The sequence below is a fragment of the Harmonia axyridis genome, chromosome 7 (assembly GCF_914767665.1).
Source record: "Harmonia axyridis chromosome 7, icHarAxyr1.1, whole genome shotgun sequence".
In the NCBI taxonomy this organism is placed as follows: domain Eukaryota; kingdom Metazoa; phylum Arthropoda; class Insecta; order Coleoptera; family Coccinellidae; genus Harmonia; species Harmonia axyridis.
Window position 1 is genome coordinate 32425244 of NC_059507.1, and position 16071 is coordinate 32441314.

Below are 16071 nucleotides of genomic sequence, written 5' to 3' on the forward strand. Positions count from 1 at the left end.
AGTTCATTACAGCACTGTTTTCAGTACTGTAATGAACTCATTACGATACTGAAATAGAGAAAACTTCTTTCCTGGCCTGGATCTCGAACTACCTCCGTCTTAGGTGTATTGTGCCACTGGATCAACCACCCTTTGTGATTGTAATCAATCCATTTGTGTGTTGGACTTCAGTTCTTTTTTGGCTTCAACAAAGATTGTAGACTTAAATCAATGTGTTGAATGGTGGATGAAAGTTTGGTGAAACCTGTAGTATTTCTGTTTCATATTATCTGCCAAAAAAATTAGATACTTCTCCTACTATTGGCCAGTTTCACTTTGATTGCAGATTAAATCTATCTTGAGCACCAATCCATTAAGGGTAAAGACATTTACATTTTATAAATTTTATAAAAATATTAATTTTCCAGAACAATATTCATTCAACTTACGTTACACAAAATTGGTTGTGGGTATACGCCATTTACTTAAGGAAGAAAAAATGATGTCAGGAAGGTGACGTCCTTCTTTCCTCATGCAATTTACCATTCTATCCGAGACACTTCTCCACATTCGTCCCAGTGTCTCCTCACTGATCAAGCCACATCATTCTCCAATATAATAATAATTAGATAAGCTCTAGAGTTTTCAAAGAATTCTGATAATTCGAAAAACCACAATACTCCCACCATAGCATAGTATAAGGAATATCCTTATACTATGCTCATAGTTAACCCAGGTCTTATTTGACAGTAAGCGTGTACATTTGTTATTACAAACTCTTCCTATTTTCGAAAATTGAATATTTAGACAGACAATGTCTACTGAATCAACTAGTAGGAACTGAGTCTTGATATGTGTGAAACTGAGATATTCCCGCACCTTTGTTCTATGAAGTAAGGCAGAATGATATGATTTACCACAAAATTAGAGAAAATTGAATTTCTAGCGCAACCTATCGGTGATAAATCAAAAATAGATGGCTTTTTTCGTCAGCGTAGGTTAGAAACGAATAATATACGGCTCGGATGGAACAAAGTCGAAAACCAACAAACTTTCCGGGTGGAAAATTCACGTGATTACACGTGTTACCCCGGTAATGACTTTCCGTAATGATAAGGCGGGGGAGAGATCGAAGTAAACGAGTTCTTTGCGACTAAAGACGCGGAGATTTTTCTTTTCCCCTTGGTGAAAAGGGAACTAAACACAGTTATTATGTTCGAGATAATATCAAGGATTGGACTACTTTTCATTCCAAAATTTCTTACGGACTTGTGTACATTGGAAAGTTTATGAGGTCTGTGAATAAAATAGTGGAACAAGTCGAATGGAGCTATTCTAGAATTACTGATCGACTTCGTTTCGTTTAACAGCCCTCTTGGGAATCTGCACAGCTGTTAGGTCGTTTCCTGGCAACTTGATAACTATGTTGCGACTCAGAAGCTCAATCGTATCCACTGGAGAATTTCGAAAAAACTCTGCGAATTTTGCACAGGGATTCATTATTCCCTCCATCCAACGAAAACTCTTATCTCGGCAGAAAATCTATGGATAATATTATCACGAATCATTTTGAATCATTTTTGATCAATATTCTTCAAAAGGGCCCTATATCATTACGTCAAGATATCGGTATTTGTAGAATTTTAATTTGAAATTGATCTCGAACAATAACATTTCGCTTACTGATGATGATTTCATGATCCTATTCAATCGACCGGCCTTCCGTAAACGAGATAAATCAAGAACAGAAAAACCTACGAAATTGAAAAATTTTGGACTGGTTCGAATCTCAAATACAGCGATGAACTGAGTTTAGTACCTATTTCACCACTTGCTGTTAAAATCCCGGATAACTTAGGTACCTATTCATAATTTATCCAACAGATATACCTTAAAATTGTGTTACACAAGTGTCGGATAGACCGTTAAGCTCCTGGATAATTTAATACCTAGATGAAGTGACAAATATAGGGTGTTTTTTTTCGAGGTATATAACTTTAAGTTGGCATTACTGTTCAAGATGGCGACCGATTAAACAGCTGTTAAGTGATTTATTCTCAGTTTGGTTTGGCAATTCATCATGAATAGACTCACGCCTGAACAACGCTTGCGAATGGGCCCAAAATGAGATTGCCGTTGTTCCCGATTTTCATAAGCGAATTTTGTTTAGCGATGAAGCGCACTTCTGGTTGAATGGCTACGTCAACAAACAAAACTGCCGCATTTGGAGTGAAGCTTATCCTCAAGTGTATGTCGAAACACCGTTACATTCAGAAAAACTGACTGTTTGGTGCGCTTTATGGGCTGGTGGAATCATTGGTCCGTACTTCTTCAAAAACGATGATGGCCAGAACATTATAGTCAATGGTGATTGGTATAGAGCCATGATTACTAACTTTTTCATTTCTGAATTGAACAACCATGATGTCCAGGAGCTGTGGTTCCAACAAGAAGGCGCAACATGTCAGACAGCTCGTGCCACAATCGATTGATTGAAAGACACGTTTGGTGACCGCTTAATTTCACGTTTTGGACCTGTGAATTGGCCTCCAAGATCTTGTGATTTAACACCGCTAGACTACTTTCTGTGGAGATATGTAAAGTCATTGGTCTATGCGGATAAGCCACAAACCCTTGACCATTTGGAAGACAACATTCGCCGTGTTATTGCCGATATACGTCCACAAATGTTGGAAAAAGTCATCGAAAATTGGAGGTCCAGATTGGACTACATCCGAGCCAGCCGTGGCGGTCATATGCCAGAAATCATATTTAAAATGTAATGCCACAAGATTATCTTGCGGATAAATAAAATTCATGTCAATCGAATAATCCATCTTTGTTTTATTGCAATTTAAAGTTCTATAGCTCTAAAAAAACACCCTTTATATGCATCCTAGAAATAACCCAACTATCGTTTGGCTGTTGCTTCGCAGAAAATACATTCTTTTGAATGTCGCCTCATAGTTTTGTTATGCGGTTATGAAGCTTTTATACGCTCTGATCACACAGTATTCCGTACTGTTTTCCAAACAATACAAAAACACCTGTTCGCTCGTATTCCGACTTGATTGTGAAATAACGACCCGAAAGCTTATACAAAATTTGGATTGTTCAAATAAAAGAAAAGATAATTCAGAAACTGTTCTTTTAGAGTTCCCTGCCCAATAGCTGAATTTTTATTCCATTCTTTCTGATGAATACATGAGACGCCACTTCGTCAAGTAACATTGAAATTGGTGAACATAAAATTTATCGAATCACCTTCAAATCAGATATCAGTATTGTATTTTCAAACTTAATCAGGTAATCATTGAAATTAGTTGAACTTCAACTGAACGATTACGCAAAAGCATCTGATCCGTCCTGAGTTCATTTCTGGAATTCTTTCAAACGAATTCTGATAATATTTCAAGTGTTGTTAGCCTCACATATTGATTGAGACTGTTAACCCTTGTGTAAAATTTGCACTGATGTATCAGCATTCCCTCCTCATAATCAAGCACAAAGACCAGCGAAGATCAAGTTATTCATGATTCAATCGACGTATTAACGATGTCCCTCTGGCACCATCATCAAAAGGAAGTATATTCGCCTTCCACGTCCGGTCTATCACAAGGAAGGAAGGTCTTCCACATTCGGCTCTCTCGTTACCCAAGACTTCTCAAGTTCCTCGCAAGGATTAGTATAGTTGTTATTAAAGCGTGAAATTCGATATATTCCATCATATAATACTCCAGGTAAGTATCGCTTCCTAGATCTGAACCGAACATCTGTTCCTCTCGTACGATCAAAAGAAACTAATCTAAATGTTTGTCCTCTTTAGAATCCTAGGTTGTCACTATTATGTAAAAAGATTGAAGTACCGTTCCTTTCGGTGTGGCTAATGATCCATTGTTACCGAAGTGTCGAACGTGGAGAGGGGGCCTTAGGGTCAGCGGCAAGGAGCAAGCGGCGCATATTTGTCAGAATTAGTGACAGTCCTCACTCAAAACATGCGGTTTCTTAGGATGGTCATTGTCGCAAAGTTGCATGAAATTGTTGAGGGGCTTTCGCAGATGTTTTCAATAAGAGGCGTCAAATTTCAGATGATGCAACGTGTCTCTCTGAGATCATTAGAAAGAGCAGGGATGTTAGATGTAGATTCTCAGGAAAGGTTCGAAGATTAACGCCGAAGAAAAAGACGGTGATTGAAATTCGAGATTTGTTTGTTTTGGTTTATTATTTCCTGTATTAATCTTTCAGAATCATTCGGCTTTTTTTTGGAATTTTGTCAAATCATTCCAGCAAAAATATCAAAAATAATACAAACGTAACATTCGCCTGTGTGAAAGTTTAATGTTGAATCATTCGATGGCCAAAAATTCCGACCTGGAATTTACAGTTAACTTTTCAGATCTAGATGAATCTAAAATAATAAACAAAAAAGAATAAAAATAAATCCGTCGCTTGTTTTCTAAGAATTCATCGAACCCAACTAAATGAAATTTGATACGAAAATCTGTTACTACTCCTTGTAAGAATTCGATACACGAAGTTTAGAGGCATCAAACTTCACGAAATCTACTGTTCTACATTATTCAAGGCGCCTAATACCCTTCCACTAATATTCCATACAGAAGGTGGAAATAATAAATGTATAATATTCAGTACAGTGTGTCTCTAAACTAATGCACGAGATTTCAAAAATTAAACTTTAATCGTAAATAATTAATAATATTATGCTTTAGATAAATCTGCTACAGTCCAACAAATTATTTTCATTTAATGATCCACTGAGGCATAATTTGAAAACATTATAAAACAAAATTATGGTATTGGGCAGTTTTTGTCTCTATTAAATCAACCTATAATAACATTCTAGGTACATGAGAAATTCCCAAGGTTTTTTTTTTTCATTGTAGATTTCAGAGCAAGTTTAATATCATTCACTTCAATATCGAAACTTTCTTTATGTTTCATTGTAACTTCAGACCCAGCACTGTTAATTGTTCAACCCAACTCCGAATATGAAGTGAAAATGGCAATGACTTTTATCATTCTGATTTTCATACTGAGTTTTAATGGATTTTCTATGAAATCATTGCATTTCTGGCCACAATACTCGCTGAATTTGAAAAACTGTTAGATCAATCAAACGTAATTCGAGGTAAAATTCTATTTTCCCTTCTTGAATACTCTTTCATACAATAAAATAGATTTCGTATATCTGAAGCTCTGATGTTATAAATGTAACGTGTATGCTTGGCTAGTAGTGATAAAACAAATATTGAAAATTCAGTTGATTGAAATCCAATCAAGTATAAATACTGTGTATAAATAATGTCAATTCATAATAATCAGTACCTATGGCAATTTCGAATTATGTATTTAGAATTTGATACCCAAATGAATTATTATCTGGTTAAAATATTAAACGACAAATATCAATTATGATAGCCATAATATGTAATTAAATTGAAAGAAAAATTTTGAAATTATAGAGAAATCGAGATCCTCGAAAATAATGAAAATTATTCAGTAAAGTACTCGGGAATAAACAGCAAACAATTTTGTGACCAAAATAAGTCAGTTCGAAATTTCTTTTTCAAAGTATTCACACTTTTACAAATTGAAACGTTCAAGAAAAATAGAAATAGTATTGGTTATAGGAGAATATCGCCGAAACTTCTTTCAGTCCAAAGTCGCTTTGTCACCTCAAGCAGTCGTATAATAAACTTTCCACACTCGTAGGTTTTACCTTGCCGTTCCCTCTTTCATTCACAAAATTATTGCCATAATTTTATGTTCTCCAAATATCATCGGTGTCATTCATAAAAAGTCAAGGGCCGATTCCTTTATTCAAGGGCATAAAGGAATTCGAAAATTTTTAAGAGGTTGTAAAGATGGGGACTGACGATCATTACAAATGTTGTTCATTGTGTTATTCGCACAAAAGCACCCCATATTGTTAGTTCAATCCTCTTAAGTAGCTGATTTTGACCTGGGATTTTTTACTAGGGTGGATAGTGTCGAATTCGAGATACGGGAAGATTTGAAACATGTTTGGAGGTGGCTGGGATCCACCTACTTTATGGGAACTTTAATTATATTCTACCCTGATCGATTACTTTTCTGTTGTTTCGTTAATTTAAGAATGTAATTGGTTCGTCCTTTTCTATGGAATGAGATGTGGAAACAACCTGACGCTATTTTTTTTTCTGGAATCCCATCCCAAATTACTTGATCAAAACAGCTGTAACGGTTTATTCCTCTCTGATTTTTCCCTTGGATGATTCAGAAAAAAGATCCACCGTATGCTTTCCAGACACTTCGATAGCAAGATGTCCGATTATCATAATTAAGGCGAACTTGAAACTAATAATCCATAGAGAATCATGAAAATATAAACCTGGCTTTTCACCTGCTGCATCTAATCGTTTCTGAAAATTGAAATGAAATTCACTAAAAAGGTTTTTTAGGTGTTACATGAATCAATGTTTTATATAGTTGTTACATGAATCAACAATAGAATGAAGGTTATTGACCTAGTCAACCATGTTCAACCTAGTTCTAAACACGTTGAAAACTGTATTTCAGTTCAGTGACTACTACGTAGTCACTGTGAAGTAGAGATACCTACTACAGCTACAGTGTATGGAGCAAACGACATTCTTTATGATATTAGTCCACATACTATCTCAACACATCAACAACTGAATCAACAATAGGATGAAGTGGGTTGACTATTCAACTTTGTTCAAACTAGTTCTAAACTCGTAGAAAACTGTATATTAATCTTCACTTATAATCACTGTGAAGTAGAGAGACCTACTACAGTGTAAGTAACAAGACATTCTAAACATGAATCCACATTAAAAAGAAGTGAGTTGACTATTCAACCTTGTTCATACCAGTTCTAAACCCGTTGAAAATTGTAAAATATTCGGAACTAGCTAGTCACTGTGAAGTAGAAATACCTACTATACAGTTTAAGGAGCAAAATACATTAATTATAATATTTGTCCACATATTATAGTAACACATCAACAATAGGAGGAAGTGAGTTGACTATTGAACCATGTTCAAATTAGTTCTAAACTCGTGGAAAACTGTATATCAATCTTCAGAACTTCTTAGTCACTGCGAAGTAGAGAGACCTACTACAGTGTAAGTAGCAAACGATATTCTTTATGATATTCGTCCACATATTCTCTTAAAATATCAACACATGCATCAATAATAGAATGAAGTGAGTTGACTATTAAACCTTGGCCAAACTAGTTCTAAACTCGTGGAAAACGGTATACCAATCTTCATAGTCACTGTGAAATGGAAATACCTACTTCAAAGTAAAGGGCAAGCGTTATTCTTTATGATATTCGTCCACATATTCTCTTAACACATCAACACATGCATCAATAATTGATAGAATGAAGGGAGTTGACTATTCAACCTTTGTCAAACTATTCCTAAACTAGTGGAAAACTGTATATCAATCTTCATAGTCACTTTGGAGTGGAAATACCTACTTCATAGTAAGGGGTAACCGCTATTCTTTATGATATTCGTCCACATCTTCTTTCAACACATCAACACATGCATCAACAATTGAATGAAGTGAGTTGACTATTCCACCTTGTTCAAACAAGCCCTAAACACGTGGAAAACTGTAAATCAATCTTCATAGTCATTGGGAAGTAGAAATACCTCCTTCAGTGTAAGGAGCAAACGATATTCTTCATGATCTTGGTGCACATATTCTCTCAACAGCTCCTTACAATCGGTGAAAATAAAATTAGTTGACCAGTCATCTTTGGAGATCTAAGCTCGTTCGAAACTGTCGATCGATGTAGGTTATTACTCCAAGCAATTGCTGAAAATCCTATTAGAACAAGAACACTCCCTGTATTTCTTTCACTGATGTTCTCGGCGAGACATCTCGAAAGCTCTGCGTCGGCCATCAAGAGCAAACAGACGAAGAACACTGTTAGGGCAGCTCCAAATCTACATTCTTCGGGACACAAAGCCCTTATCTTATCTCTTTGATCGTCCAATCTCTCAACCCACGAATTTCTCGAAGGGCCGAGTACTTGACTCCATTCCTGTCTCGAGATCCCGCAAATAGGTCCTTCAGATGTTCGATCGGAGCCTTCTGCGGCTCTTCTTCGTCAGCCGCACCGCGAAGTCGAGCACACAGGAGTCGACCCTGCGCTGGAGGATGAAAATCAGTCGGTCGAGAGACGTCAACGCGAGCACATCTAGTCGGGCCCTTAGCAGCACCGTCCCTGTCACACACCTATCCGCTCGGCCCTTCATGAACTCGGCTTATCGAGCGCTGCTGCTCATTACATAGAACACGGTGATACGCGATTGTCTGTGATTATTTCTTGTTCTTTCTCGCGATGGCCTGTGCTCTTCTCGGTCGGTTGTAATGTGCGTTGTGATGATAAGTGGAACTGTTGTTTGTTTATTTATTAGAGAATTTGTTATTTGTTGAGATGTATCAGTATATTCAGTTGGATCTGCCCAGAGATTATAATGGTAAGGGTGTTTGTTTGTGTGCAGAACGAAGTTCAGACGGTTTATTTAGTTTTGGCCGATATAGTACTTCTATTCGGTCCTTAAGAACATTTTTTGAAACTTTAATGAAAAATTTTCCATTCAGGAAAGACAGAAATTCCATTGAATTCAACTCGAATTCAAGAACATTTCCGAAGTCAAAGCTGGAAAAACTTACAACCTAAAACCATTTGGATAATGAAATTTTGAACTTCAAATATTGCTTTTATTTGGGATTTTCTCCAAATACTTAATATATTCAATGTTGATGAAGTTGTCGAACTCATTCATCTTCATGCAGAAGCGCCTTTTGTTCCAAGATTGCTAATGTTTTTATTTACAAATTTATGAGATCATTTGAAAGATCTTCATTTTATCAGCTGTACAAAATCGAAATATGAGCGAACAATGATTTTAGCAAATTTTTCAAATTGAGATTTTTGACAAATGGATAACGGAACAATATCTTATATTTGAAGAAGATAACTTGCTTTTATCTTTTCGACCCTACGAATTTCAACACTTCATTCACACTATAAACGATATTTTCTATATTTGGAAGTAAGAATGGTATATTTCTCATTGAATTTCACGTGTATTTTTAGTACACTATTTACAAACGTATATTTTCAGAATGTATCTAATAAAACATTTCTATATTTTTCGAAGATTCCCTGTTCGTTAATGAATTATTTAACGTTTGCCTATGATTTTCGTGATGTTTATCCCTAGTTTACGGCAACAAACTTTCAAGTCTTGCGGTGATGTAAGTAGGCATAACACAAACAATCGGTTTTAGAATAACAAAACAAGAATCACGCGTATTTTGTTGTTACTTCAGCTACGTTTTGTTGAACTTTCCCGTAGTGCTTCTCCTAGTCTTGCAGAGAATATTGAAAACACCGATCGCTGATAGATATATATGCGAGATGAAAATTAGGCACGGTGCAATATGATCCTACCCCTTTTATTCACAACCCCACAGGAAGGGGTGCCTTATTTTCGGAGCTACTCATCATTGAGTGGTTTGCAAGGCTTTTGTGGTTTATTTAGGTATGAACTAAATTTTAATTCATCCATTTGAAATAAATTTCGGATTTTTTTAATGAAATCACATTCATACTTGACACTAATACTTAATAATAATGACATTTTTTATTATTTACAAATTAACACATGTTATGAATTCATATGGTAGCTCTGCCATGTAACAATTTCGGTTATTCTTCTTTTCAGCCAGAGACAGAATCAAACTATTGTTCAATGTTCAATATTAGATGTATTTTTGATATTAGAGTATTTATTGAGAACAACTTGCAAGAAACGTCGGTTTGGTTCATTTGTGACACTTTAATAAAACAAAAACAGTTCTCCGTGTATTTAAAAACTTTGATTTCCGAGTATTTTCGATTGGACGGTGCAATGAAAGTTGCTTGTATCTCGTACGACTTCATTTTTACGAATACCTACCATAAATTTCATATGCCATATAAGTATACTTGTTTCATTTGGAACAACTGGAAAATTTCACCAAGAAGTTAACAATTTATTTATCTTGTAAAATATCTCTACAGAAATTTGAAAGTGAATATTCTTCATGCAGCTGAACTCAGTACATAAATACTTCCGAATTACGAAGTGATTATTCATTATTTCATTACTATGAAACCATTAGAAGGAATTGGTAGAATCATACTATCTACTTTATATTTCTGGTTTCGTAATTTCATATTGTATATTTTCTCAAAAATATCATATTTCCACTCATGGCATGGCCTCAATTTAAATGATAGTTGCTAAATGAATTACAACATGCAATAAATTGAACTATGACTAAAAATTATTTGCAATCACTTAACTAGTATATTTTCGCAGTCGCAGACAAATATTTTCTTTATTCCCGTTCATTCTGCCATACCTAGTAGATCAAAATCGTGAATATCTCAATTTCACGCAGATTTCATTATTACATGTTAGTACTCGGAACTCTACTGTCTAGTATTTATCTCTTTTCTTGTACCTGTCAAATTTTTGATACAGAAAATAGCTCAGCCACCCAAAATTTTTTAATATAAAGATCACTGAACTATATTTATGGAAATATTCCATTAATTTTAATGAAATTGAATGAACTAGAGACAATAATACATAATTCTCGTAAAGAAGGCTCATTCTAACACTACTTATTTCATTAAAAAACTCGAATCTCTGTAGCTTTTGTATTATGAACTCGAGGAAGAATATCAATGCTTTCTACACTTGTAATAAAAATAAATATTCTGGTCTCTTCAAATTCTCAAATCGTACGTTGTAAGATTTATTGAAAAAATGTGAGAATTGCGAAATTATGAAACTCCACAATTAATTTTTAAACTAATTAATTAATTTTTTAAATTATAGAATGAAATAATATAAATGTATATCATTACCAATTGAATTCTCTCATTTTGGGTAGAGCAACATCAAAAGATAATATTGCGGATATGGCAAAATTCATAACGCCCTAAATATGAGTGTCATAAATTTTACCTACCTGCTGTTCAGTCACAAGGACGTCGGGAAAAAATTCCCCACCCTCCTTATCTGAGATGTCATCTATTCCATCCTGGCGACAATTTATTTGAGAACTCATTTTTGTTTTAATGGAACTCCCATGTATTAGGCTACCATCCGCCCCCTTTCTTTTGTTACTTTAATTTACTGAGAGATATTTTTCTTGTTTTCAGGCTGTTTGTTGGACAACGCACCGGGACACCGACCCCCTGATGTTCCACCACGTAACCCTACTATGAGCAGACTAAACGGGCGCCTGGCGTCGGCGCCGCCACTGGACAACCAAGAATTCGAGCCTTCTTGTCTTGTCAGAACACCATCCGGTACTGTTTATATACCCCCCGGTACTTTAGGTAAATGATGAGGGTCATATGGTAAAGTAGGTCTAGAATAGATTACGGAGACTGCCCTAATGGTTTTGTGCTAGAATCAAAAACAATTCAACAGGGTTTTATGGTTTAGATTGTCGTAGAATGTTTGATGAGGAAAACAGACGTGGAATGATGGGGAATGCAGATAGGTCTGTCGGAAAACAAGATTAAACTTGTCACAAAATTGAAGTGTTTCTGTCATCAATGGATTGAGAGAATTCAACATTTATATGATTTTATGTCATTAATTTAGTTATTTTGAAGAAATTCGAATGTTATAACACAGTATATTTGAGTCATTTTGGTTGATACATTGGTAATTAATATTTAGAAGAAATGTCCGAAAGAATCAAATCCTTTGATAATTGTGATATGATTATAATTGAATGAACCAAAATGTTTCGAAACTATTGCATTCAATATGAACGTTCAAATATGTGTTCAAGTTCATGATATTCATGAAATTTCAAAAATATATTCTTTTCAATTCGATAATGAAAATGAAAATATATTTCTCTATTGGTTTTCTACACCAAAATTATTCGAATGCCAAAACAAAGTTATTCTATAACAAGAAGAACCTATACAAATTTCAAAATCTATAACTTGTTCTCAATTTTAATTCTCAATTTCCGAGCTGAAAAGATAAACAATATGCATCAATTGATCATCAACTTTTTTAGCCGTTTATAGCTTGCTTTGAAAGTTGTAAGCATTTTTCACTATGAATTTTTGATATTTAAAAAAATTCAATGAAAAAACGCTTACCATTTTCAAACCAAACTATAAACGGCGAACAGATGAATATTTTCTTCCACTTTTGAATTTTGTTCATTACTTTCATTCATGTATGACAAATGTCACAAACATCGCTTGCTATAATTCAAGATCTTTCAAGCTAAAAATTAGAAATTAACCTTTGCGTCAAATTTGCTGCGCTTTTCACGCTCCCAATTTTTGTCATCTTCAAATTTTTCCGCAGAATATGATAATTTATTATAGGAAAATTTGATATTCATACTTAATTAGTTTCTTAAGCCTTCTACTTGTATTCAATAACACAATGACAACAAGAGAGCAATCACGACGCAAAATTGTCGTCGTAAGATTGCAATGAGCTCAGTGGCGGATTTACAGATTTGCCGCCTGTAGGTTATTTAAATGTTGCCTCAATTCACAATCATAACGAGAAAAAGGTAAAATCATTTTTTTGTAATTTGTTTCATTTAAGTTTAACAAGAGGTTATCACAATAAAAACAAAAAACTCTACGTATTTGGTTTGTGATCGAAATGAAAAGTTTCCTCGAAGAAACAGGAAACATAACGGACCTATATGAAAGTGCTATGAAGAAAAAACTGAAAAAATCTTGAAACTTCAATGATCTGTAGTTCAGTAATATCTTTATGGAAGAAAAACTCTTGTTTTGACCTGAAAAATACACCCCTAAAATCTTGATACTGAATATTGAATCATCCTTGTATAGGACTATATTTCGATTTTTGTTAAATACTTTAATTTTTCTCCAATTTTCGAAATTCGTTCTTTGTGTGTGTCCTATAATATATTTTTTTCAATTCTGTAAATCAAAATGAAAAATTAATATGCTCAATTTGCCGCCTCTTGAAAATTTGCCGCTTCTTAAAATTTGCCGTCTCTTAAAATTTACCGCCCTAGGCATCAGCCTACTGGTAAATCCGCCACTGAACTAGCTCGTCTCCCATTCCAAGGTTGTAAAATCGCAAGAGATACAAACAGCAGTTCTACTTACGTTGTTTCCGTCATGCTTTCCTGTGAAGAGCGTTTATCACGAATTGAAACATTTTCTGTGATTTCCTGTCGCATCGATAAACGATTCATATCCTCTCGACAACAAAAAATACAATCCGTAAGGAACGTACGAACGCTCTCTGGGTCGGGATTAAAATCCAACAGCCTCTTCAAATGGGACGATTAAGCCCGGCATATAAACCGTCCTTTCCTAGTCGTACCTGGCCTCAGAAAAATGAATGCAACTCTTGACTCGGATAAATCAGATTAGGCACGCCAGAGAGCACAAAAATTCGCAACAGATGGCCCAGAAATCTCCACTACAATAGACGTGGCATGTGCTTGATCCCATCACCGTCTAATTCGGGTTCATTCCCCGTAATTAACGGTAAGAAAGGTAACCTTACTAACCGGTCTGTCGATAAGTCTATGCATCAACGTTCGGAAATCGAGAAAAAAAGGAAAAGGGTGATTCTGAAGAGTTTGATGACGCGGTCAGTGAATTTCGAAGAATTGCCTTTTCGGTCGTGCCCTGTCGAACCCGAGGCGCAGGTAGATGATGGGCGAACATATGGTGAACGGGGCTTAATGAAGACTCGGGGGTACGGGATGTAACAGTTGCGTGGCCGTAATTTTGTTTTCTTATATGCCAGAAAGCGCCATCAAAGTCTGGGGAGTTGTGATAATCACCTTATTACAAATACCGGCTTTTTGTGGATGGATCTGGGATTGTTCTAGACAACATATGTTGTCTTAGATTTCATTCTGCGATACAGAATTAAGGCCTGGAATTATTTTATACCTACTTATAATTTGATGAAGCAATCTTGTGATATGCTTAAAAATCGTTAAATCTGATATTTATGAACTGATGTTAGGTTAATTCCTTTCAATAGGTAATAAGCTGGGAGAATCCAAAACTTGAATGAACAAATATATTCGAAGCAATAAAAAGAAATGAAAATAAGTTTGACATAATTATCGTTACAAATGTCTATAACTCAGAGTAATAAACATAGATAGAGGGAGCATATGTCATTTTCAGTGAGCAAATTTTGTCCCCAAATTTGGCATTAAGCGCGCGGAAATGAAAACATATCAGTTCTTATGTCCCAAAGTGAATCAACGTTTCGAAATTTCTCAAAACATATTGAAATAAATACCTAAATAAATCAGAAATTCAGAAAACAAAACTTCAAGCGCGCCAAACGACGTGAAACAACCGATAACACTAGGAGAGCAAAAGTTGCCAAACCTAGCTTATTATAAATTCGAATATTAGGAAAAATATCGGATTCCAAATTTTCAAATCTGCATATTCAATCGGGAATCATTCAAATAATAATATTTCATTCAATTTAATATATACAATCATAATGATATAGTAAAATTGTGGATTTGAAAATATATCACAATCCGACAACGTAATGTAACCATGTTGGGGACATGTAAAAATTTCGTATACTCCCTCTATCTATGTTTATCACTCCATGGTCTATACCTAAGATATGAGAGCTATGATTATCATTTCGTCACTATGTATGTAATTTTCGAATTTTGAATCGGGAATAGTGTCAAACGATAAGGTTTACTCTATGATAATGAATCCGTCCTCAAATTCGATTCAGTTAGTCCATATATACGATAACATTTGAACGAAAGAACCTAGAAATTTTAAATTTACAGCATAGATTCAGGTCTTTAGCGCCATGGTTAAGATTATTAATGGACGAAATTCGAATAGGGGTTCCGTCAATATAGCCGTTCGAAATATTTTTTTTTCTGTTGAATTCAAAACTGCAGCTTAGAAAATCTGCACATAGATGTAGAATCACAATATTCCTCTTGCAAAATTTCATGTTGATCGTATTACCACATCCATAAAAAATTCAAGAAGAATAAAGACAAAATTACCTCAAAACCGACTGATCACATTATCAGAACCATAAAAAATTCAAGAAGAATATTAGAAAAGAAATGCCCAATATTTCTGTAATTACAAATCCATTGGGTTTATGATGCTATCAGTACGATTTTTGGGAATAGGCTTAAAATTATTCTATATATGCAGCAAAATTTCTACTGCGCCAGATCTGCGGTCATTGAAATATTGGGTACTCAATTTAGTATTCAGAAGTCAATTCAAATATGGAATTAATTCGGGAATTATATTTCAAAATGGAGCAATTGAATTTCAAAGTGCAATTTTTGTTTTGTGCTTCAATTATTAGTAGTTAAAACGAATTTGGTTCGTCAAATTAGGGAAATGAATGAAAATGGTTTCCATAACAAATTTATATAATGAGGTTTATTATCAAAAAATAAACAATAGGCAAATGAGTCTCCGTTTTCTACTTAGCCTTACACATCAACAATTTCCGTTCTTGTCACTCATCTACCTCTATTTTCAGGTCTTTCAAAGAACCCAACAATAGACTACAAGTCAAACTCATCGTGTAGCAGCCCCTGTAAAGAAATGAAAAATCCTGACAGACTTGGAACAACCAACCCTTACACGGGGGCTCACGCTTCCCTCAGTTTACGCAATAACCAACGTCACGTCAACTCTCACTTCACACCACCCAGCAGGTTTCACATAAGGAAAGATTTCACGTCAAGATGTTCTTGGAAATGTACAGCAATCATCTTCATCATGTCCACCGTCATTCTTTTCGCTGGAGTGTCATATCTGTTAGGTAAGTACAATTTACCCAATAAGTATCTCAAGAAATGGTCTGAATGGGTTTTAATCTAACTGTCAGATTCGAATATCCCGCCATTTAAGCTATCGTAATGACAGTCATGACAGATCGAAATATGACAGTATATGTAAACATGAACTTTGATACGATATAACG

General features: G+C 34.9%; 1 protein-coding gene across 11 annotated transcripts in view; it reads left to right on the forward strand.

The window, feature by feature from the left end:
- LOC123684759 (teneurin-m) overlaps window positions 1-16071 on the forward strand; it is a 446936-nt gene that overhangs the window by 415223 nt on the left and 15642 nt on the right. For 10 of the 11 annotated variants that reach the window (XM_045624190.1, XM_045624195.1, XM_045624189.1 and 7 more), the window contains 2 exons: window positions 11247-11426; window positions 15625-15909. In XM_045624190.1, coding sequence (XP_045480146.1) covers window positions 11247-11426; window positions 15625-15909 — 465 coding nt within the window. Of the gene's footprint in view, window positions 1-8186; window positions 8503-11246; window positions 11427-15624; window positions 15910-16071 lie in introns of those variants that run through there. The other variant, XM_045624193.1, reaches the window with a different exon arrangement.